This window comes from Podarcis erhardii (assembly GCF_964252035.2).
Source record: "Podarcis erhardii genome assembly, chromosome: 15".
Lineage (NCBI taxonomy): Eukaryota > Metazoa > Chordata > Lepidosauria > Squamata > Lacertidae > Podarcis > Podarcis erhardii.
The window spans coordinates 45,134,402-45,159,066 of NC_138505.1; the positions used below are offsets into that span (position 1 = coordinate 45,134,402).

At 44.5% G+C, this 24,665-nt stretch overlaps 1 protein-coding gene across 1 annotated transcript in view; it reads right to left on the reverse strand.

Annotated features, from left to right (window-relative positions):
- LOC309329781 (maestro heat-like repeat family member 5) overlaps positions 1 to 24,665 on the reverse strand; it is a gene marked incomplete at its 3' end in the record, with an annotated part of 32,937 nt that overhangs the window by 4,800 nt on the left and 3,472 nt on the right. Inside the window, exons 3-9 of the mRNA XM_081840792.1 lie at positions 22,501 to 22,530; positions 20,264 to 20,380; positions 18,784 to 18,894; positions 15,960 to 16,100; positions 14,715 to 14,834; positions 12,889 to 12,984; positions 12,031 to 12,135 (exon numbers count right to left, since the gene is read on the reverse strand). Of these exons, the coding sequence (XP_081696918.1) occupies positions 12,031 to 12,135; positions 12,889 to 12,984; positions 14,715 to 14,834; positions 15,960 to 16,100; positions 18,784 to 18,894; positions 20,264 to 20,380; positions 22,501 to 22,530 (720 nt within the window). The remainder of the gene's footprint in view (positions 1 to 12,030; positions 12,136 to 12,888; positions 12,985 to 14,714; positions 14,835 to 15,959; positions 16,101 to 18,783; positions 18,895 to 20,263; positions 20,381 to 22,500; positions 22,531 to 24,665) is intronic.

The window sequence follows — 24,665 nt, forward strand, 5'->3', positions numbered from 1 at the left end:
GTTGAATCCTGACAAGACAGAAGTACTGTTTTTGGGGGACAGGAGACGGGCAGGTGTGGAGGATTCCCTGGTCCTGAATGGGGTAACTGTGCCCCTGAAGGACCAGGTGCGCAGCCTGGGAGTCATTTTGGACTCACAGCTGTCCATGGAGGCACAGGTTAAATCTGTGTCCAGGGCAGCTGTGTACCAGCTCCATCTGGTACGCAGGCTGAGACCCTATCTGCCTGCGGACTGCCTCGCCAGAGTGGTGCATGCTCTGGTTATCTCCCGCTTGGACTACTGCAATGCACTCTACGTGGGGCTACCTTTGAAGGTGACTCGGAAACTACAACTAATCCAGAATGCGGCAGCTAGACTGGTGACTGGGAGCGGCCGCCGAGACCATATAACACCGGTCTTGAAAGACCTACATTGGCTCCCAGTATGTTTCCAAGCACAATTCAAAGTGTTGGTGCTGACCTTTAAAGCCCTAAACGGCCTCGGTCCAGTATACCTGAAGGAGCGTCTCCACCCCCATCATTCTGCCCGGACGCTGAGGTCCAGCGCCGAGGGCCTTCTGGCGGTTCCCTCATTGCGAGAAGCAAAGCTACAGGGAACCAGGCAGAGGGCCTTCTCGGTAGTGGCCCCCGCCCTGTGGAACGCCCTTCCAGCAGATGTCAAAGCGATAAACAACTACCTGACATTCAGAAGACATCTTAAGGCAGCCCTGTTCAGGGAAGTTTTTAACGTGTGATATTTTACTGTATTTTTGGTTTTTATGGAAGCCGCCCGGAGTGGCTGGGGAGGCCCAGCCAGATGGGCGGGGTATAAATAATAAATTATTATTATTATTATTATTATTATTATTATTATTATTATTAACATGACCAAATTCTTGAATCAATTCCAATACTCTTTTGGTACTAGATTCTGGCTCCTGTAGTGTCAATACCAAATCATCAGCAAATGCTTTCAATTTGTACTGTTTAGCTCTGACTTGTATACCTTTAATCAATTGGTCCTTTCTAATCATATTAAGCAGAACCTCCAGGACCGATATAAAAAGCAATGGAGAGATTGGGCAACCTTGTTGTGTTCCTTTCTCAATCTTAAACTCCTCTGTGACTACATTGTTTACAATTAATTTAGCTTTTTGTTCTGAATAGATTGCACCTATACCATTTTCAAAACCTTGACCTACCCCCATTCCCTGTAAATTTTTCTTCATGAAACTCCAAGAAATATTGTCAAAGGCTTTCTCCGCGTCCACAAATATCAAAACTGCTTTGGTGTTAATATTCACTTGTAATTTTTCTAAAATGTTAATTATATTCCTCGTATTGTCAGACAAGTGTCTCCCCGGGAGAAAGCCCACTTGATCTTTATGGATTTCTTCTACTAGTACCTTTTTTTAGTCTTTTAGCCATAATATCAGCAAAAATTTTGTAATCCATATTGAGCAAAGATATGGGGCGGTAGTTCTTAAGCTGTGTCTTCTCAGACTCTGTTTTCGGTATAAGTGTAATATAAGCTTCCTTCCACGACTCTGGTGCCTTTTTCCCTTCCAGTATTTCATTGCAAACTTCCTTTAAAGGCTGTACTAGCCATTCTTTCAAGGATCTATAATATCTTGAAGTGAAACCATCCAGCCCTGGGGATTTGCCCAATTGCATGTTCTGAATGGCTCCTTCTACCTCCTGTTCTGTTATTTTATAATTCAACATTAGCTTATTTTCTTGAGAGATTTTTTGTAATCCATTTATTTTCAAAAATCGATCAATGTCCATTTCTTTCTGAGTCTCCTGTGTTTATAGATGTTTAAATACCTCTGAAAGCACTTCCTGATCTCCACTGGATTCTGTATATTCTTTCCCTCCACTTCCAAATTAGTAATAGTATTAAGTTTTTGTCTTTTTTTCATTTGCCAAGCCAGCAGTTTCCCACATTTATTTGCCGATTCAAATGTCTTCGGTCTCATCTGTTTGATCTTCCATTCTATTTCCTGATTCATCAATTTCATTTTGCATAAAGTATTACTCCTCTTTTCTTAACTTTGTCTGATGAAATAAATTCATGTCCCAATCTTTTATTGCTCAATATCTTCCTGTGTAGCCTTATCACATGTGTTTCTTGTAGACAAATCAAATCCAATTGTTCTTTTTTTAATAAATGAAAGACTCTCGCCTTTTTTCCGGGGAGTTGAGTCCATTCACATTCCAGCTTAATACTTGCAGTGCCATGATGTAGTTACTCTGCTTCTCCTCCAACAGCACTTAGTACTTTATCTATTTCTGTCAGTGGTGTTGATTTCCCTCTTTTTGGTGAACTTCTGTCCAAAACTCCTGGCTCTTTTCCAAGTTCTTTCTGCAGATCTTCTCCATGGTTTCCCCAAAACTTATCTTTTTCCTCCACTGATCTTATCTTTATCTTTCTTCCTTTAAAGCTAAAGAATAGGCCTTGGGGAAATTCCCACCTGAAGATGATTTTGTTCCTTCTCAACAGGGCAACCAAATCTCCAAAGTTGGACCTAGGATCCAAAAGATGTTGTCAGGGACCTGACATTGGAGCGTGAGGTGGAGGCTGGGCTCCAAAGCGATGCAGGAGAGGGGACCAGCAGGAGGGAAGGAATTCAACGTAACACCAGTAGAGAAGGGAGGGAGATGGAGGATTCAGAGAGAGGTCTCCGGGACCCTTCATCTGAGACCAGTGGAGAGAGCACGGGCACGCCTCTGCCCACTCCTTCCTTGCACAGAAGAGTCCCACGCAGGGAGATAGGCGGAGACTTGGCGTCAAACAGCTCTTATGCTGGAAGAGGTTCAAGAAACGCCCACTGACGGATTCTGCAAGCGACTGAACGGCCACGGAGTGAGGGCTTTCAGCCAAAAGCATGGTTAGCCAGGCAATCTAGCCAAAAGTGACGGCAACTTACGCACAAGTAACCCCTTATAACCATTACAGATGTTTCGGTATATCTTTAAAGATTTCCACTCTTGACTGCAGAATTGTCAAAGAATTCTGAAAGTGCAGACCCAAAATTTTATCTCTCTCTTCTTTAGATCGGAGAGTAATCAGACAGTCCCTTATTTTATTCTTGTTTCCTCCTCTTCCAAGTCTGAAGGCCCTCACGATTTTGAATTCTTCTTGTTTCAAATCCAACTTCCAGAACTCTGCAAATTCTATCAAACTGCCCTTCTCTAATTCAGGTACAGCTCTAATCCTTAAATTCGTCTGTTTTTCCTTAAGTTCAATCATAGAAAGTGTCAATTTATGGTCCTCAATTTGCCTCTGTAGATCTGGGACTTTCTCTGTTTCCAATTGTGTTATCTTAAATTCCACAGCAGCAGCTTTTTCCTTGGCTTCATCTGCAGTCTGTCGGATCAAAGTAGATTCCTGCAACAATTTCTGAATAGATTCTGTATTAGTGTTCACCTTTTGTCCCAAGCTATTTAAGCTTTCTGTATTTAAGTCAATTTTAGTGGTTGCTGCGTCTACCTTCACTTTTGCCTCGTCCACTGTCATCTTTGTCTCTTCAACCGTCTTATTTGTCTCTTCGACCCTCTTATTAAGTTGCTCCAAAGATTCATTAATCTTGGCCAGTGCAATCGCTAAAACATCTTCTGATGACATTCCACTAGGCTTAGATTGTGTTGGTACAGTCGCAGATGGGGTAGGGAGACCAACGGCTGATGGTCTTCACTGCCAAATCTTCCCAGACCTTGTTGTTTTGTCTGGGAATGACGAGTCTACTTTTTCTTTCCCATGTGCCATAACACTACACAGTTTCTCTTTGCAAGTGGAAAATTCCCCTAGTATCGATTTCAGAAACTTCCTCTAGGTGGAAACAGTTGCAATAGTCCAAAATGACACCTTTTAAACTCAAATAAAAAAAATAAACACTTCCAATTTTTTGTTACTTTCCAGTTACTTTCCCTCCTTTTTAAGAGCAGAAGAGGACAACTAACCACAATGTATCTCTCTTGCTGAGCTAGCTGTCAGCAAGTCGTCTATTCACAGTTAATACGCAGTTCAAAGCACAACAGTCTTTGTCTATTGGCAGCCCGTTCCCAAGTTTTGAGCGGTGGATTTTAACTTCTTTCCCTCTCTCTTGCAGGTATATATAGTCCAAAACTCCCCCCTCCTTCCCCTGCTTCCTGGGGGGGGGGTTGATACTTTTTGTGTTAGGAAATTAATCCTTTCCAGTCGGATTTCCAAAACTTTAGCTTGTAGTCTCTTTGCTTTGATCTATTTACAAAAGCGGAAGGCGGACTTCCTGTTTAAACCTCCCCGCATCGGTGCCAAATTAAGTCTTTTTCGTCCTTTTATACTTCCAATTTTTCCTATTCACGGGTAGTTGCTTTTGAGGTCGAATTGTCACAGGAAGAAGTCAGCGCTCTCCGGTAACGGCTGTGCGGCTTCGCTCCAAGGAAAAAGCAGTTGATTCACAGCACCGTGCCGCTCACCCTGCTTCGCTCCGGAACCGTAATCGGTATTCCCTGCGAATTGGGGGGGCCCAAAAGGTGCCCGCCGAATCCCACGCTCACAGGCTTCTCCCGCCTGTGATTTTTGAAGGGTCTCCACTTCGCCGTAGCGGTACAGACCCGATTTCCTCGAGGCAGATCCTCCTAGTCAGAAGGATTCCGCCATTACCGATGGCGCTAACCCGAAAGTCCCCAAGAGTTTGGATTTGATATCCCGCCTTTCTCTCCCTTTAAGGAGTCTCAAAGCGGCTAACATTCTCCTTTCCCTTCCTCCCCCACAACAAACACTCTGTGAGGTGACTGGGGCTGAGAGACTTCAAAGAAGTGTGACTGGCCCAAGGTCACCCAGCAGCTGCATGTGGAGGAGCGGAGACGTGAACCCGGTTCCCCAGATTAGGAGACTACCACTCTTAACCACTACACCACACTGGCTCTCAGTCGGCAAAGGTGGCAGAGGGGCACAGGGCAAGAGAGCTGTGCTTAGGTGGCCCACCCTAGGCTTGCCCCAGGGCTTTTTCCCCAGCCAGAACTCACTGGAACTCAGTTCTGGCTGTTGAATGGTTGAATGTTGAATGGTTGAATGTTGAATGGCTGTGTCAGCATTTGGGTGTAGTATATAAGGAGCAGCACCTAGCTCTCCCATTACCCTGGGGGATTGGTTGGTGGTTGGGTCTGGTTTGTTGTTGATGTATTTAGTGTTTTTGTTTTTGTTATTAAAACCTTGTTTAAGTTATTTTTGAGTCCTTTTTTAATGCATGGTCTCCCCAGCAAGCTCTCTGCAGTGCTACTATACTGCAAATAGCTAACATCTTTGGTTATGGGCCCAGCTGCTGAGTGGATGACTGCCTTATTTTGGACTCTGAGAAAGCTTTGAAAACTCCTTCTCCTGCTAGTGTAGTTTCTGTGGGTCTGGAAGAGTTCCAGAATGGTTGACCGGGTTCCAGAAGCTGAGAAGGCTCTGGTGTTCCCACAGCTAACAGATGAGAACTATAGTTTATGGTCTTTTCGGGTGGAGGCGCTTTTGACCTCTAGAGAAGTATGGACCTATGTAACTGATGACCCTCCTGACCCTGTAACTAATGCTTGGTCGAAAGGAGATGCAAAAGCCAGGGCAATAATTAATTTGGCAGTCAGTGACCAGCAAGTAGTCTATATAAGAAATAAGAAAACTGCCAAAGAAATGTGGGACAGTCTTGCAGCAGTGCATATTAGAAAAGAGTCAGTGTCTGCATTGACGTTTTTCAAGCAGCTGTACCAGACCAAGTTGCAGCCTGGTAGTGATTTGGCAGCACACTTGAGACGTCTGGAGGCAATACACTGCGAATTAATTCGAAGGGACATGGAGATACCTTATATTCAGTATGTTTTTATCATTCTTTCTTCCCTTAATGAGGACTTTGATGGTGTAGCTAGCCAGATATCTGCCGTTCCACCAGCACAATTAACCGTGGAAGGGGTAACGGCATGATTAGTGGACTTCCGGGTTAGCGCCATCGACAATGGCAGCATTCCTCTGACTGAGAGGAACCCGCTCCGTGGAATTCGGGTCGTACCGCCGCGGCGAAGGCGGAGACCCTTTAGAAATCCCAGGTGGATGAAGCCTGGGAACGTGGGATTTGGTTGACACCAGGAGCGCTCCCCTACCCACAGGGAAACCCCTTTTCGGGGGTTCCGAAGTGACGTGGGGTGAGCAGCGCGGTGTTTTGAATCGACCGCTATTTTTACGGAGTGAAGCCGCGTAGCCGTTGCCAGAGCGCGCTGACTTTTTCTTGTGGACAAATGGATTTTAAACAACAATCCGTGAGTAGAACGGAAATTGGAATTCTAAAGTATTTAAAGTTTTTTTTTAAAAAAAAAATAATTGGTACCGATCAGGGAAGGTCCAAACAGGAAGTCCGCCTCCCCTTTCTGTAAATAAACTGAAGCAAAGAACCAGTTAACTAAGGTCGTGGAGAGTTTTGTGTAAAGGACCTAAATTCCATTGATTGAAACTATCATCAATATCTTTTTTGAAAGCAGGGGAACCTGCAGGAGAAGGTTAAAATCCGTGAAATTGAAGTGCCACATCCCCAGACCCGGGAGTGGTCTGTGTGAGCCCGTTGACAGTGATTTGACAGCTGTCAAGTTAGCTGTTAGGATACAAAAGAAGGACTTTGTTTCTACTGCCTGTTTTTGTTACAACTTTATGTTTAAAAGGAAGAAAGGAACTGTTATAATTCAATGTATGGGACCTTTGGGTCTGTGCTGGAAGGAGTGAAAAAGAATTTGAATCCCTCTAGAGGGAGCTTTGGGTTATTGTCGTAAGGATGCAGCTAAAGATAAAAGCCTTGAGAAACTAGTTTTTGACCTTGGACTATTTAAGTATGGCTGTTAGGAAGGAAATCGAGTGTGAACTGAACAGGACATTTTATCTCTTGGGAAAGCTGCAAGACCAGATAAATGTTATGGCTACTAACGTGGTAATCTTGGAAACAAAAGTAGATTTTGGCAAAGAAGTGGACAAGAACCAAGCACAGGAACCTCTTTCAACTGAACAAATTGAAAAATTTGAAAAGGAGAATCTTGTTGTGAGCAAAGTGAGGAAAGGGGGAGCCGTAACCCTACAGAGGCCAATAGTGGATTACTACTTGAGGCCCTACATGATGACAACTAGGAGAAGTAAATATTTGGAGATGGAAGCCTGGTTTGGCCTGGAAGATGAAAGATGGAGAGATCACCCTATGTGGAGATCAAATGACCTTTGGAATATAAATCCGAGCCAGGTGGAGATTGGAAGATTGGAGCTTTGGGGGCCTTTGGATTTGAAAAGAGTGTGAAACAAGATTTGGAATACTTTATAGGCCCTACTTTTAACTATGGAAGTTTGGCAGGAAGTAATATGATGACTGTTGGGTTGGGGCTTCCCCAAGATCTGATTTTCAACATTAAAGACTATCAAAAAGACTGGCAGAGGGGACAGACTTAAGAGCCTCGGATTTAAGATCTCCGGGCTGATGGTTTTCTGAGATTAATGGAACTATTGAGGGGCTGAAACCGGGGAGGGGATTTGGTGAAAGAAAATTGGGAATCTAAAGTATATATAATATAAATTTGTTTTTTTTAAAATGAGAGATGGGAAAATCGCGGAATTGAATTTTTTCTTTGACCTTAGGGGAAATGTCTTAAGAATAAGTACAGATATATAAGTTTTAATGGGAAATAAGATTAAACAAAGTTAAAGTGGATGATAACTTGGTGAAGGAAAGAATGGAAAATTACAGTATATTAAGATAAGATATGAGGATAAAATTAAGATCAAGGATGTGTTGAAATATTTATATGAATTAAAATATAAAGAGGGGAAGTATAGTATGTTAAGATAAACTATTAGGATAAAAACAAGGTTGGAAGGATTTGCTAGAATATCTAACAGAATTAGAATACAAAAATGGGAGGCACGAGGAAGTCAAGGAAATAAGTGATTGCAACTAAGCGAGTTAAAGGTTTGATTTGCTTTTTTTCTTTTTTTTCTTTTTACCTTTGTTTTTTATCTTTCTTTTTTCTGTATTTTGATATATGTATTTTTTTATTCTTATTTTCTTTTTTGACTGTATTTTTTCTTATTTTTTTGTAACCTTTAAAATCTTAATAAAAAATTATTTAAAAAAAATAACGGCACGATTAATGGGCGAGTTGGATAGAAGGGAGGCTTGTGCCATAAGCACTCCTATTTCCAGAAACAATGAGGAACGCCATATGCAAACTTGTGTTGATACGACTGCATTTAAAGCTGCAAAGCGTTGTTGGTTCTGCAATAAGCAGGGACATTTTGCAAAGGACTGCAGATCCAAAAGAAAGCAAAGTACTCCCAAGTCTGTTTCTGTTCGTCAGTCACAGTCATCAGCCCAGCAGCCGACATTGTACCGTAAAGACAGAAACGAGCCGCGAGCTTTTCATGCTCGGACTACAGATCGTAAAAGAATTAAAGGTGCCAAGTGGAAGTTTTTTATTGTGGACTCAGGAGCATCTCAGCACATTTGCAACAATCGAAGCTTGTTTATTTCTTTCGAAGAGGAAATTGGTAATGTACATTTAGCCAATTCACAAGTCTTGCAGTCGCTTGGCAGGGGTACTATTAAACTTGACTCTTTAAACATTACGATAGCGAACTGCATTTACTGCCCGTCAGTGGACAATTTATTGTCAGTAAGAAGTTTTGCTCGTCAAGGCATAACTGTGCGTTTCTTAAAGTCAATGTGTGAGTTTTTCAATGGGAACAAATGTCTATTGTATGCCCGGGACTCTGATTATATAGACTGTATTTTCACACCTACTCCCAATCGCCTATAAATTGCAGAGCAGCACAGTCAAGCCAGGGGTTGAGGAGTGTAAGGCCACATTCCGGGTGTGTCCATGAAGCACACAGAATTCTGGGACACCTGAATTTTGCTGATGTGATTAAGACAAAGAATATTGTTAATGGCCTAAACTTAAAACCATGTAAATTCTTTATGCAATGTCTATCCTGTTGCAAGAATAAGATTAAGGTTGCACGCAAGGGTAGGTGCTCAGATAGGAAAATAACTGAGCCATTTGAGCATGTACATTGTGATTTAGTTGGGCCACTCCCACCATCATTAGGAGGTTCTAAGTACTGGCTTACCCTGATAGACCAGTATAGTAGATATTGTTGGACTTATGCAATAGCTGAGAAGTCCCAAGCATTTGAGAAATACAGAGCTTTTTGCAACTGGGTAAAAAATGCATTTTAACAAACAAATTAAGTATCTGTTTTCTGACCGGGGCGGGGAATTTTCTTCTGAGGCACAGGGGCCTACTCACGAGTTATCTTGCCCCTGAAGTCCCTGGCAAAATGGGCTTGTTGAAGTTGTGCAGCATGACCTGCAGGCAGGGGTTAAAACTTATCTGTACGATGCTAATCTGCCCAAAGTCTTTTGGGCTGAAGCGCTCAATGCCTTTTGTTACGTTAGAAATTGCAGTTATCATTCTGGTTTAGATGTCACCCCCTATGAGAAGCTGTTTAAAAAACGCCCTAATCTGAAATACCTACGCATTTGGGATTCAGATGTAATTATGCATTATCCCGCTAAGCAGAAATTGGGTGAGTGTAGTGTTCTGAGAAAATTAATGGGCTACCAGAAGGGGGCGTACAGAATTTACATACCAGCAACTGGCAAATTTCATATTACCAGAAGCATGATACAAACTGTAAATTGGAATGGCGTTGCTGTTTTCCAAGATACTAACGGTATAAATGATACTGAGGAAGAAGAGGAAGCAGCAGCAGCAGCAGCAGGAAATGGTGCTTCTGAATTAATGGAACAAGACAAAAAGCCTGTTGAATCTGATAATTTGTTTGATGATTTAAAGTCACAGGCACCCGAGGGGAGGTTAGATTCTCTTGAGTTTTCTGACCGTGATCTTAGCCTACAGGCACCTCTTCAGTCTGACAATGATGATTTACAACCTGAAACTAGTAGTTTACTTAGTCCCATTAAGTCTGAGGAGTCTGACTCTCCTTCCGGACTGAGACGTTCAGATAGAAAGAGACAGAAGCCACAACGTTTTGCAGATGAACTTTTAAATACTGTGTATGCCAATAAGGCGGTTTTTGAGCCAAAAAGCTACGATGATGTTCAGAATTTACCTAAGCACCAAGTAAATTGGTATAAAGCTATCAACTCTGAGATAGCTTCTTTAAAAGAGCATAACACCTGGTCTCTTGTACCACAAACCCCAGAAATGAGACTTATTGATTCAAAATGGGTTTAAGAAAATGCAAATGGGAAGGAAACGCCTATGGTATGTGGTTTCACCTTTACAGGTGAAGATAAGCCATTTCCTAACAAAACTTTGTATCGTTCTGCTATAGGCAAGCTAAATTTCATTCAAAGAATCTCAAGACCAGATATAACTTATGCTTTTCACTTTCTGGCAAAATTTGTGGAAAAGCCCACTACGCAATGTTTCTCTGCTCTTAAGAGAGTTTTAATGTACTTTAAACATACCAAACATTCTAGGTTGCAGTTTACATCATGTATTGACAAAGGTTTTGAAATTTTCTGCGATGCATCTCATGCAGTGGAACAAAATAATTGCAGGGGTGTGTCTGGTATGGTGTTTTGTTATAAAGGTTGTCCATTTGAATGGAAGTCCCAGACACAAACCATTATTTGTCTCTCCACAACAGAGAGTGAATTATGTGCATGCGTTCAGGCCACTTGTGATGTGGAATGGTATCTGCAAGTATTTGCAGACCTACAGATGAAAGTAACACTACTAGTAAGAGTTTACCTTGATTCCCAGAGTGGACTCGCTATCCTGTTTTCAGAGACCAATACGCAGCACACTAGAGTCTTAAGGTTACGTTTACAGTTTGTAAAGAAACTAATTGCTGATGAAATGATTGTATTTCAATATGTTCCAGGTGACAATCAAATTGCAGACATTTTTACTAAAGCACTTCCAAAGGTTACACATGAAAGACATGTACAAAATATGCTTTATGTTTTTGTTCCACAATGATGAACCGCAGGGGAAATGTTGAATGGTTTCTTTAAATGTAAAGGTTCATCATTGTTCCACCAGTTGTGTATGTCTTTTTTTTAAAAAAATATATTTTTTATTAACAATTTTTTGTAAATCACAATTCCAATAAAACAATACAATATCACATCTCTTAACATAGATCTTTTCACTGCTTTGGACTCCCTCACATCTCCCGCTCCTGCGTTCTTAGTTATAATTTTATTCAGCAAATTTGTCCCCTTGTTTTTAGTCTTCATAACTAATTTTCAATGTTATACCTCTAATTTTAACTATCATTTTATTCGAATCTTAAAAAGTTTAGATATAACCAACATATTCCAAAATTTTTATCATTTCTTAAATTTATCTTATCTTCATAATTCCCTTCCTTGAACTCAATGGTGCCAAGTTGTTTATACTCTAGCATCCTTCTTAACATTCATACAATTTACAATATTTTTGTAGGCAAATCTTAAATTTCTTCCAATCTTCTTCCACCGTCTCCTCTCCCAGGTCTCAGTTGTGTATGTCTTTAAGGGGCCAGAGCAAAATAACGAGACCCAGCTTTACAGCTGTGAAACATAGCAGGTGCTGAGTTGTATTGATTAAGCTGTGTCAGCATTTGGGTGTAGTATATAAGGAGCAGCACCTAGCTTTCCCATTACCCTGGGGGATGGGCTGGTGGTTGGGTCTGGTTTGTTGTTGGTGTATTTAGTGTATAAGGAGTTTTTGTTTTTGTTATTAAAATCTTGTTTAAGTTATTTTTGAGTCCCTTTTTATGCATTGTCTCCCCAGCAAGCTCTCTGCAGTGCTACTATACTGCAAAAAGCTAACACTGGCACCTCTCAGGTGGGCACTATTGCCATTATAAGAGAACAAGGGTGGTGAGTTCATGGTGAGTCCTGGCACCTCTTTTTCTAGAAAAATAGCACTGGCTGGCACCTTCCCCTGGAATGGCCATGCCATACAGCTTTCATCTAGTTCACACCTGAACTTTCCAACGCAATACGATTTGAAATTGCAGCATTAAGCCTTGGTCACTCACATCAAAGTCCAAATGCTCGGAGACATATTTCAGGAGTACGTTGGTGGTCTTGACTGCTCTTTGCCTCTCACTGATTTTTGTGGAGTCAATCCAGCCATTTGTGTGCTGCGGGAGAGAAATCATCGTCATCACATGGAAGGACAACCCTTAATCCAGGTTTGCAAATTCACAAAGCTTCATAGAGGGGACAAATTGCAAAAGGGGGTTGTTTTGTAAAGGAGAAAGTTTGCTGCAATTTGTTTATTATTATTATTAATAATAATAATAATAGCCCACCTTTTTCCCAGACAGGGACTCGAGGCAGCTTAGTAGAATTAGATATTAATTGGCTCTTGGGTTGCTTTTGCTTTATCATGCATTTTCTGTTCTGATTTTGTATTTTTATGTTGTGAACTGCCCTGCAATCTGTCATTGGTGTGTTTGTGTGTGTGATAATTACAACAATACAACATACACCTCACCACAGCCATAGCAATGGAATGCAGGAAGCATCCTTAGACCAAGCCCAGCCATTGATCCACAGGTAATGAGGACTGGCAGTTGGCCCTTTGGCCTTTCAGACAGAGAGCCTTTTCACAGCCCCACCTGGAGTGCTGAGGACTGAACCGGGGACCTTGGGCATGCAAGACAGATGCTCTGCCCCGAGCCACGGCCCTTCCCCACAGGCCATCAGCAGAGGACATATCTTGTGTGCCTTGCACAAGCATTGCTAGCAGAACAGAGGCCCACTTGACCATCAGCACCCACAACCAGCGAGTTGGCCACAGATGCCCCCCGTGCAATCATTTCAAGAGGGTCTGTCCTCCGGCATGGGAGCTGCTGCTTCCCCCTGCTCTGACACCTTGGGGACTCCCTTACCACTAATATCTTCTGCAGCGTCTCCAGAGAGGGGGCCTCCGACAGCAAGCTGGTGAGCATGTTGAGCCAGATGTCGATAGTTTCGTGATAACAGTCCTGGAAGGAGAGAAGCAAAAGCAGTTAGAAGCTGAAGACCCCCATGGAAATCCCATATGCTCTGGAGCCTTCTAGTCCAAATTCGTAACAAAGCTTATGCAGGGGTTCAAGCAAGGCACACAAAGAGTCATAAACATCAAACGTTTCTTGATGTATATAAGGTTACAGGTCATGCGATATAAAGATACAGGACTCCACACTGGGCTCAACTTCCTTGGGGTGTTCCAAGGCAGAGGGCCTTCTTGGTGGTGGGGCCCACCCCGTGGAACACCCTCCTATCAGATGTCAGAGAGATACATCATTATACTTCCATCTGAAGACATCTGAAGGCAGCCCTGCATAGGGAAGTTTTAAATATTTGATGTCTGGCTGTGTTTTAATTTGTTGGAAGCCGCCCAGAGTGGCTAGAGTAACCCAGTCAGATGGGCAGCATATAAACAAACAAGCAAACAAATAAAAATAAATGCAGCGTAGGAGGGAGGCATGAGAGTCACAAAATGCAGGCATGCAGGAATCATTCGTGGATGCATTCTAGCCAAAGGTGAAATGCAATAAATATGGAAACAGGATTAAAATCAAAAATATACACCCCAAGTCTCTGGCTGTTACATCATTGTGATGGGTCAAGTGTCTCGGGCAGCATTCTTTGCAGCTTACACGGCTCAGACTCTTTGCCCTCAAATCCTTTAACCTGGCAACCCCATTTTCCTCCAGAAGCAGAAGGTCCAGTCACCTGACTCTGTGTTGCCGGCACGGAGCTCCCGGCTTTGACCTTCGTAACCTGCAATGATGGCAATTGGAAGACCTTCCTGGTGGTTTTTTGTAGCAGCTGAGACCGGAGCAGGGGGTCCATGCGTGGTCTCAAGGCACTGAAAAGAGAAAGAAGGGGAGAGGAAAGGATCAGCACCCAGCAGTCCATAAACCTGGTGAAGAAATATGTACTGTGTCTGGCCGTACTTACGTCATGCGAATGATCGTTTCCATTGCGGGCTGTAAGATGGTGAGTGATGCCATTGGCTCCTCTTTGATGACCTCCTGTGGTGGGGAAGCACACAGCATGTCAGGGAACTGGAGGCGCCATCCCTGCCACCACCACACCAAGCCCTGAGTTGTGCTCTCTATCCAGCCCACTTGACAACTTCTTTGCAATTGGCAAGTGGGTCCTCCTAGGGGAGGAGAGTGGGCTTCCTGGATCTGGGAATAAGATCCCTTTTTCTCCTGGGCAGAGCTCTACCGCATAAGAACAGCATAAGATCAGCCTTCTGGACCAGGCCAAGGGCCCATCTAGTCCAGCATCCTCACAGCATTCTCACAGTGGCCAACCAGACGTCTGTGAGAAACCAGGGAGCAGACCATGAGCCCAAGAGCCCTCTCCCCGCCTGTGGCTTCCAGCAACTATATTCAGAAACATTGCTTCCTTCCTCTGTGGAGGTAGAACATAGCAATCATGGCTGGGAGCCATTGACAGCCCTCTCCTCCTGGGAGAACCTAGCCTCTTTTACTTAGGCACTGGTGACATCCTACTGAGGTTGCCACAATGTAGGGCTGCCTTTCAAGTGGGTTTGGAAACTTGAGTTGGAGCAGAACGTGACCACCCAGAAATGGTTTGGGGCCAGATGATCAGAACATGCAACCCAGAGCTAGACCTACACAGCTATTTTTAAGAAAAAACGCTCTGAAAAGAAACCCCAGGAGATTCCCCCTCTTTTTTTCTTTTTCTTTTTACTCACTGTGATGCAGAAGGTGAGCTCGTCTTTGTGGGGGAAGGTGACATATCCCACATTCGATTGCACAAGCGCCTTGGTTGTTAGAGTTGCTGCCTTCATAAAGCTCTTCTTCAAAGCCTCATTCTGAAAGGAGAAGGGATTTTATAAAATTGAGTTTGAATCAAAATCACAAGGAAACATAAAGCCACACTGACCCTAATCCTAATTCTAATCCTTACCCTAACACTAACCCAATCCAAAACCAAAAAATTCCTTCCAGTAGCACCTTAAAGACCAACTAAGTTAGTTCTAGGTATGAGCTTTCGTGTGCATGCACACTTCTTCAGATACCAATCCAAAAATTAACCCTAACCCAGAAGTGGTCTTGTTAGATAGTTAAATTCATGTTAAATTGCTGTTTTAGGGTTTCTTTAAAAAAAGTCTGGAACAGATTAATCCATTTTGCATTACTTTCTATGGGAAAGCATGCCTTGGTTTGGAACGCTTTGGTTTCAGAATGGATTAAGTTTGAGAACCAAGGTACCGCTGTAATGCCCCATCTGGTCCTAAGTGTGGAGCCAGTATACACCCCAGTCTACAACCCTTCGGTGGATGAAGCCAAAAACCCTGCCCTAGGGCACAGTCTGAAGGCATGTGGTGCAAGGACCTTGATGGAGCTCAGGAGGTCTGCTCAGTGCCTGGATGGTGACCACGGGGGAAATGGTTGCACACCTCCTGGAGACGTATGACAGGAGAAAGGCAGAATATACCATATTTTTTCGAGTATAAGACACCCCCTATTTTGGGGGACTCCAAATTAAGAAAATGGGGGAAGGATTGCCCAGAGTTGCTGAGCTTTTCGGGGGTAGGATTACCCACAGTTGTTCAGCTATTTGGGGGAGGGGATTCCAAAAATTGCTCACCCGCTGAACCTATGCTGCCACTCACACATGTCGCAAAACCCACCTATTGTCTGTCCCTCGCCGGCAGAAACCGCCAATCGCCTTCCCAATTTCCGCAGCGACAGCCAATCAACACCACCCCTTGCTGCAGCCACCAATAACGCACACAATAGCTGTTGACTATCTCCGGCTTGCAGCGGCAACCAAACCCACGTCCCCCCAATGCACTCTCTGTGTATAAGATGACCCTCATTTTTAAACATCATTTTTTAATAATAATAATAAAAACCCTCGTCTTATACACGGAAAAGTATGGTATAGCTGAGAGAACAAACAACAGGAGTCCGTGTGATAATCAGAGCCATACCTTCCTGCTGTTCTGGAATTGGAAGAGGAGCTCCTCTGTGATGAGGTCTATAAAAAGGGGGAGGTCATCCTGCCGTGCCCCGGATGCCATTTGACCACAGCAAAGGATGACGGTGATACTGGCATTCGTCTCGCTAGTATTCTGGAGGGAAAGGATGGGGAAAGTGAGTTTGGGAACCTTAAGTGCAATTGGAGACAAATCACCATTTAGTTGGGACCTTTTAGCAGCTGGGAAAATATTAGTAGTCAGTAAGTTGTTGTGCGAAAGGTGGAGGGCACAAGGAGAAGGGGACAACAGAGGACGAGATGGCTGGACAGCGTTCTTGAAGCTACCAGCATGAGTTTGACCAAGCTGCGGGAGGCAGTGGAAGACAGGAGTGCCTGGCGTGCTCTGGTCCAGGGGGTCACGAAGAGTCGGACACGACTAAACGACTAAGCAACAACAACTTGTTGTGCAGACTTACAAATTTTGTATTTTTTTTCCTCCAGGAAACTCAAACTGCTGGCAAGCCAGGGCTCCCCCACCCTATATATGTGCATCGGGTTCTTCCTGCCTAAATATAGAGCCTGACATTTGACCCTATTGAATTTCATTTTGTTAGTTTGGGCCCAGTTCTCCAATCTGTTAAGGTTATCTTGAATCCCGATTCTGTCTTCTGTGGCATTGGCTACCCTTCCCAGTTTGGTGTCATCTGCAAATTTGATGAGCATCCCCTCAATTCCTTCATCCAAGTCTTTTATTTTTAAAAAAGTGGAACAACAACGGGCCAGGACAGAACCCTGTGACACCCCACTGGTCACTTTTCCCCCAGGATGATGAGGAACCATGAAGGTGTTCTCTTTGGGTTCGGTCAGTCAACCAGGGAGAAAGTGCAGGACAGTGTAGGGTAGACTGACCACTGGTGCTCTTTTCCATGGGAGCTGCTTTTTAAAAATTAAAATGAACCAGGTGGATCTGCTCATCTTCTCCATAGTGAGGGTTGGGAAATTTCCTTGGTCATTTACCAACTCACAGCAAAAATCCAGAGGTACCACACTCCTGGGTTTCATTTCTCTTGGATGGCAGAGCACAAGAGAGTTCAGGGCTGCGTTCAGATGTAACAATAAACCAGAGGGCATCAACATAGGTTGGCCTCTAGCTCCCATCAGCCTCAGCCAGCATGGCCAGAGGTCAGGAGGGATGGGAGTTGCAGTCTGTAGCATCTGAAGGGCACCATTTTGGTTACCTCTGTGATAAACTATGGTTTATTATTGTGTGAATGAGCCTTGGACTCATCGGCTCCTGCTCCCTTGAGGGAAGCTTGAGGGAAGTTAACTGAAAGTGGAAGGAAAAGGATCTGATCTCCTTCCAGCTGGGTTGGAGAATTGGAGAGTCGGGGGCACATGACCCCAAGGCCCCCTCAGGTTATGGAACTGTTAGATCCGCACACAGTTACTATGCCTTGTGAGATAAGATGGCGCCCAGTACACTTCTGCTGCGCCGATGGACGTCTGTGCCGATAGAAAACTTGAGCTCCCTTAGCTCTCTTAGCATAGTCCTTAGCAGAGTTTTGCAGGGGCAGAAACTGTTGCCTTGTGTGTGGATAATAAATCAGACTGAATGCAGGCTTCTTGCTAAACTCCAACAGTCTTTTAATGAGTAGAAAAACATCATAAATCAGCCCGGCGAAAGAGCAGACATCCTTTCGCCTCTCAGCCAAAAATGAAAGGAAACTCACACACAAAGAAAGATTCCCGTATGTGAACATAACCACGCCTCAGAATGTGAGACGTCACACAGAACTGTTTAACCCTGTAAGTTCTGATTCTCCTCACATGCCTTTGTAATAATTCGCTTAATTGACAAATATATGGAGGTGAACACAGAGAGCGACACTCAACTATGCTTTGCTTCAAGTAGACCTGTTGAAATGAATGGGCCTCGTCATCTTCATTAAATTCAGTGGGTCTACTCTAGAACATAGTTGAATGGGGCCAGCAGGCACTCCCGTAAGGCAAAAGAACCCTTGCACGAGAGCAAATTGGGCAGGGGGTGCAGCTGAAACCTCTCCCCTCTTTCTCTCTGCCTCTCCCAGCCTGCCGCCTGCCTTCTCTCTTGGGTTCTGCTCCCTCCCCTCAGTTGGAGAGGTGTCCCCTCTTCCAAACTCTAAGAGGTTCTTCATTCAAAGCTTTCTGACAGCAGAACACTCTCCCTTGGGAGGTTGTGGACTCTCCTTCGTTGGAGGTTGGATGGCCATCTCCCAGGGATGCTTAAGATTCCTGCATTGGAGGGGGTTGGACTAGATGACCCTTGGGGGTCCCCATTAGCTTCCACTATTGAAGAAATGCCAACCAACCATCTGACAACCAACCTAAAAACAGGGGTCAGTGTACTTTGGGGGGTGACCAATGGTTTCTAACGAATCTGTTTGTTTGACTGACTGACTGAGCCAAGGGATCAGATCAGATCTAGGATCTGGAGCCACAGAGACAGGACTGCTGGAGCCCACTTCAGAAGGATGACTGAGACATACCCACAGAGGAAGCTGTCTGGCTTCCATACTGAGAGCAGATCCAATTGCCTTTTTGGAATGGTAAGGATCCCATCCCTTGAAAAAGAGCATGTTTGGAAATGGGGCAGGATTCGTTCTTTTCCAACATGCTTTGGTGTGGATGTAAAGAGCCGCTAAGGATCCAATCCGCCAGGATCTTCGTCTAACCATTGGCCATGCTGTCAGGGGCTGATGGGAGTTCCAATTCAAAACACACGGATGGGGAAGGGGCACCAGGCTGGGGATGGCTGACCTACACTCTTGCTACGCTCCTTCCTCACTTCACACCCTTACCTCAGACGTCTCAGTATTCCTTGCAATGGCTGCGTGGCCGAAGTCCCGCACTGCCATCAGCACCTGTGAAATATGGGTGCTTGAAGCCACACCGATAGCCTCAGAAATTCCCTAGGGAGAATGAGGCACGTCAAACATGTCATTTTCTTGATTGCAATTAGTGATAATAATAATAATAAATTTTATTTATATCCCGCCCTCCCCAGCCAAAGCTGGGCTCAGGGCGGCTAACAACAATTAAATAGTACAACATTCTAAAAACATTTCATTATAAAAATTAAATAAAATCAATTAAAATGAAATTGATGGCAACCATTAAGCTAAGCTGATCATGAGGGATGGAGGATAAATGTGATTCTGTAAGCAGATTCCTGTGAAATGTGGGGAACCAAATTTAAGAATGGAGAAATGAGACACTTAGAGAACCAATTTGAAGAGATCCTTTCATCCCGGATAATAATAGGGGTGGTTTGAAGAACGATATTTCTGTGGATTCTGATGTGAACTGACCAGACCACACCTCCCAGACTCGTGCAGCTTGCAACGCAAGGATGCCTTGCATTCTGACATTTTCAAATCTTGTGATACAGTTCTTGGCTTCATTAAATACTCAACTACATTAAAATGCATCATTTATTCCCTGGAAGTATTTGTAATCCACCGCTCACCCAAAGGCGCCAGAGCAGGAATATGCACCATCTAAACCAGGGTGCTCCAGTTTCTCATACCAAGTGGGCCACAAGAGTAGTTCAGCACAGAACCTGTGGGCCGCACACTGACTTGTCGTGTGGGAGAGGGGAGCAAGGCCAAAATTTGACACACACGCCCCGGCCCGCATGCTGCCTTCCCAAAGGTAGGCAGGTGAGGCGCTGGGTTTTGGGAAGGAGGCACGAGGCTCTGGCGGGACCTAGAGCCTTCCCACCTTCTTGCCAAAGGTGGGAAAGAGCTAACTGAGGACCCTAGGACCCTGACAGATCACACCTGCCTCCTTCCCCAAGCCCAGCACCTCCTTACCCAGCTTTGGGAAGGCAGTGCAAGGCCTACAGGTGTGTAGGGGTGCCTCCAAGCTTGCTGAGGGCTGCCAAGAAAGGCATTGAGGGCCACTTGCTGGCTGCTCTGATCTAACCCAAAACTAAACAAATCTGCCCAGATATGTTGAATGCTGAAAAGCAGTTGCTCCTGTAAGAGGCTTTGAGGGGGTGAGTGGGTGGGTACAAAATCTTTGGAGGGAGGAAGGTCATGAGCAGAGACCAATCCGGAAATCAGGACAGAGGGCTGGTGGGGTAATGTCAGGGACTGGCTGGATGAGTAAGAGTGGGGGACCCTGGATTGTGGTGGTGGGACACTGGGGAGCAGCCTGGGGAGGCGCTTGAATCAAGAGGGTTCAGAAGGAGGAGGCTCTTCCAGGACAGTCTCCGTGTGAGCGCAGTCCCAGTCCCGCTGGCTCTCCTCCCCCCTGACATCCCACACATTCACTCACCTCTCTGTCTGCTTCCTCTTCGAGAGGCAACCTCAGGAGTAAGTGCAGGTACTGGTGGACTGTCTCTGCGCTCCTGGAATCCCGCAGCTTGAGTCCATAGTATCTATAGAGGGCGTTCTAAGGGTTGGGGAAGGTTTGGGTGAGTCACAGGGAGGAGACCCCACCAGCTACATCAACTGCTTTTGGAAAACCAAAAAAATTCAATTTTACCGTCTGAAAATGTCGGGTAATACTAAATAATAATAATAGATTGCAAGTACTAGGCAATTGTTTTAATGATTTGTATGCAATTTTACACATCTTCTGAATTCCCAAGTCACGTTACAACTCTTTAAAGGTAAAGGTAAAGGGACCCCTGACAATTAAGTCCAGTCGCAAACGACTCTGGGCTTAAAGCTCATCTCGCTTTAAGGCCGAGGCAGCCGGCATTTGTCCGCTTCCACAGACAGTTTTTCCAGGTCATGTGGCCAGCATGACTAAGCCGCTTCTGGCGAAACCAGAGCAGCACACGGAAATGCCGTTTACCTTCCAGCCGGAGCAGTACTGGCTTCAGCTGGGGAGGGTGGGATATAAATAAATTATTATTATTATTATTATTATTATTATTATTATTATTATTATTATTATTTTATTTACTTGCACTATGTGCTTTTGAACTGCTAGGTGGGCCGAACAACGGGAGCTCACCCCATCGCAGGGATTCGAACCGCCGACCTTCCAATCGGCAAGCCCAAACGGCACAGTGGTTTAACCCACAGCACCACCCGCGTCCCTATTACAACTCTTTAGTACTCCTCATTTGGGGAATTTGAAAGTTGACAAGTTCAGCATGTCCTAATTGCTCTGCCTCCACTGTTGGAGGCAGGAATGCTTCTGAATACCAGTTGCTGGAAACCACAGGAAGGGGAGAGTGCTCTGTGTTCGAATTCTGCTTTCCAGTTTCCCATGGGCATCTGGTTGGCCACTGTGAGATAAGGATGCTGGTCTAACCCAGCAGCCTCATCTTTCATTCTCATGACACACTTTTGTCCTAGATACGCTGACCCTAGGCTCTTCCCACTTTTTTAGAGGACTAATACCTGCACCTGCAGCCTCTTACAGGTGTCCCCAGCCTCCCTCCACAGTAATGTGGTTGGCTGTCACCGGTTTAAAAGGGAAGCCTGTCCAATAGTGGTGGAGTGGTGTAGATGAGTGTGGAGTCTTCTTTTGCCTCAAGGCGCAGGTACTCTGTCTGATTAGATGAACTGCTTTTGTAGATATTTGTATATATATTTAGCTCACAATAATAAATACTGCACTAAAGAACCTAGGACTCTGAGCTTTCTGCTAAAAGCGCTGCGAGGAATTCGTGACAGGGTTATGGGCCCAGCACACTTCTGCTGCGCATGAGTACAGGTGGCTGTTATCTAGCCGTGGGTGCTGGAGGGGAGCTGCAGCAATGGAGCAGTCCAGAGCTGGCGTGCTGCTGGAGAAGCTGACGGCCATGAACTACAGCATCTGGTCAGTCCGCATGCAACACTTCCTCAAGCGTGAGGGCCTGTGGAAAGTGGTGGAAGATCCACCGCAGCCCCCTGAGGAGGATGAAAAGGATGAGAAAGCCTTGGCTATGATCATCCTTGGAATGGACGACAGCCAGCTAGTCTACGTAGCTGATAAGGTGACAGCAAGTGAGGCGTGGGATGCGCTCAAGCTGTCCATGTGCGAGAGACATCTGGCTTGCTGATAACACTGACCAGGAGAACGTACCGGTGTCGGAAGACACCGGGGGACTCCCCGGTGAACCACCTAAAATTCCTTTGGACTTGCTGTGGACTTGATCACGCAAGTACCTTCTGCTATCCGGAGAGCAGAATAAACTCTTTCTTCTTTGAATCAACCTTGGTGTCATTTGGCTTCCTTCCTCCTGTCCCGGAGCAACGCAGACCCAATCAGTGAACTCCAATAAGGCTACAGATCCAATACTCTCTGTGGAAGTGCTGGGTCAGAATGACGCAGCAGTAATGTGATTGGCTGTCACCGGTTTAAAAGGGAAGCCTGTCCAATAGTGGTGGAGTGGTGTAGATGAGTGTGGAGTCTTCTTTTGCCTCAAGGTGCAGGTACTCTGTCTGATTAGATGAACTGCTTCTGTAGATATTTGTATATATATTGAGCTCACAATAATAAATACTGCACTAAAGAACCTGGGACTCTGAGCATTCCGCTAAAAGTGCCGCGAGGAATTCGCGACAAGGACTTACCTTGTTGTGTCCAGGCTTGGATGTCTTCTGCTGGGAATAAAATGAAGAAAAGTGTCATGTTTCTTGTCTAGAGAACAGTTGCCATCTATCTGCCACTTGTCTTCTCTAAAAAAACCCCACATGCCTAGAAATAGACTTCTTGCAAAAATCATTTGGAGTAAAATCTATTGCAATCAATTCTTCTTCTTTTTTAAAGTAACACTCCAAAGAAGATTCAATAAATCCTCTGGACTGGGAGACACACCATTCATTTAAAGCACTTTGTTTCTTGCCATGAACAAACAGAATCTAGGCATTGTGGCTATTACTATTATTTATTAAATTTCTGTACTGCCCTTCATCCGAAGATCACTGGCCGGTTTACAATATAAAAACTCAAAAATACATACCATAATAACAAACAGACAATACCACTCCCAGTATGATTATTTATTAAATTTTCTGTTGCAGAAAGTATTTGCTTGCCTGCTCTGCCAAATGCCCAGGCCTGGCAAATTAACTGCTCTTGAGAGCGAAGAGGAAATATTGGCCATATCAGGCACAATACAGTCACAAAAACTTTTACTGCACAATATCGGATTCTCAAACGTTCCAAGATATCGGGAACGATCAGTTGCAAAAGTTAAAGAAAAAAACATGCAACATTTCCTGGGGTCCAAGTCATCCCACCAAATCAAGTTCATGGATTGGTTCTTCTTCCGGTCTACAGATGCTGCACTGATCGCCTTCTCTGCTTCCCCAAATTTGCCTGGTCCTCTTTTCAAGCCCCACCAGGAGAAAGTCGTCTCTTGCATCTGCAAATAGGACCTTCCTCCAAGCTGGGCTCCCAATAGTTCAGGCGGAGGCAAACACGGCCCTCCAGCTGTTTGGGGACTCCAATGCCCATCACCCCTGACCCGCTGGTCCTGTTTGCTAGGGATGATGGGAGCTGTAGTCCCAAAACAGCTGGAGGGCTGGGTTTGCCTTTGCCTGTGATAGTTCATGGCAGTTCCCCTTCTACATGCTCCCACCAGCCCCAGGCAGCATATGGTCCAGAACATTTAGAGGGCACCAGGTTGGGGAATCCTGGTTCACGCTGCGCAACATCAGACCAGGGTGGCTAAAAATCAATGACCCCCTTTTTTAAAAATGGATTTCTTTGATTTAAATCACATTTTTTAAAAAATTAATTTGGATTTCTAAAATAAAATGCTTTTGGAGGAAAAATCTTCCAAAATATATTTTCTTTTTAAGTTGCATTATAGTCCAACGGCTATTCACTGGGAAGTAAGGATTTATTTTAAGTTTTTCATATATGCTAAAATTCATTCTAAGAATTTTTTTAAAAAAAGTTAACCACATCAGTTAACAAACATGGATATATATGCTATAATGTTATTGTTTTAGTTAAATAAATTGTTTAAATTCTAATTAAGAAAATGGTTATTTTTCTTCCAATAAGGTACAGCAGAAAAGTTGTCCAAATATACAGTGGTAGCTCAGGTTAAGAACGTAATTCTTTCCGGAGGTCCGTTCTTAACCTGAAACTGTTCTTAACATGAAGCACCACTGTTAGAGGTACCGGTTGGTTGCTTGACAGCAATCAGGAAATATGGCTCAAGAGTCGGTTTTCCAGCTTTCTTCTTAGTGATCAAAACCTTCAGAATGCAGAGCACCTCTATTCCATGTCTTGCTCATTCACGGGCAGAATCTGAGAGTGGGCGGCCCTTCAACCTTCCCCAGCAGAGTAATTTCTTGGCGCCCAGTCTGCGCCTCCCCTCTCTGCGCGGAAACCTACTGCGCAAGGAAGGCTTGGGTAATGGGGGACCCCCCTCCTCCCCGCTTTGCTCAGGCAAGGTGTCCTGGCACCGCCTTGCCTCCTCCAACCCCTGCATCTCCTCTCCTTCCTCCGCTGAGGAAGTGCTGCTTCCCACGATCTTTGGGGGCTCTCTGAAATCCACCCGGCTTTTCCCCTCTCGCCCCTGAGCCGATGGCAGTTCTTAACCCGAGGTACTATTTCTGGGTTAGCGGAGTCTGTAACCTGAAGCGTATGTAACCTGAAGCGTCTGTACGCAGTTAACTTATTATACCCCACAATAATTTCATAATTATGTGTCTATGCATTCCTAACAGTATAACCAAATCAGTAGTAAAAACTACTCTGGAAATTTATTATTCCCAAAATG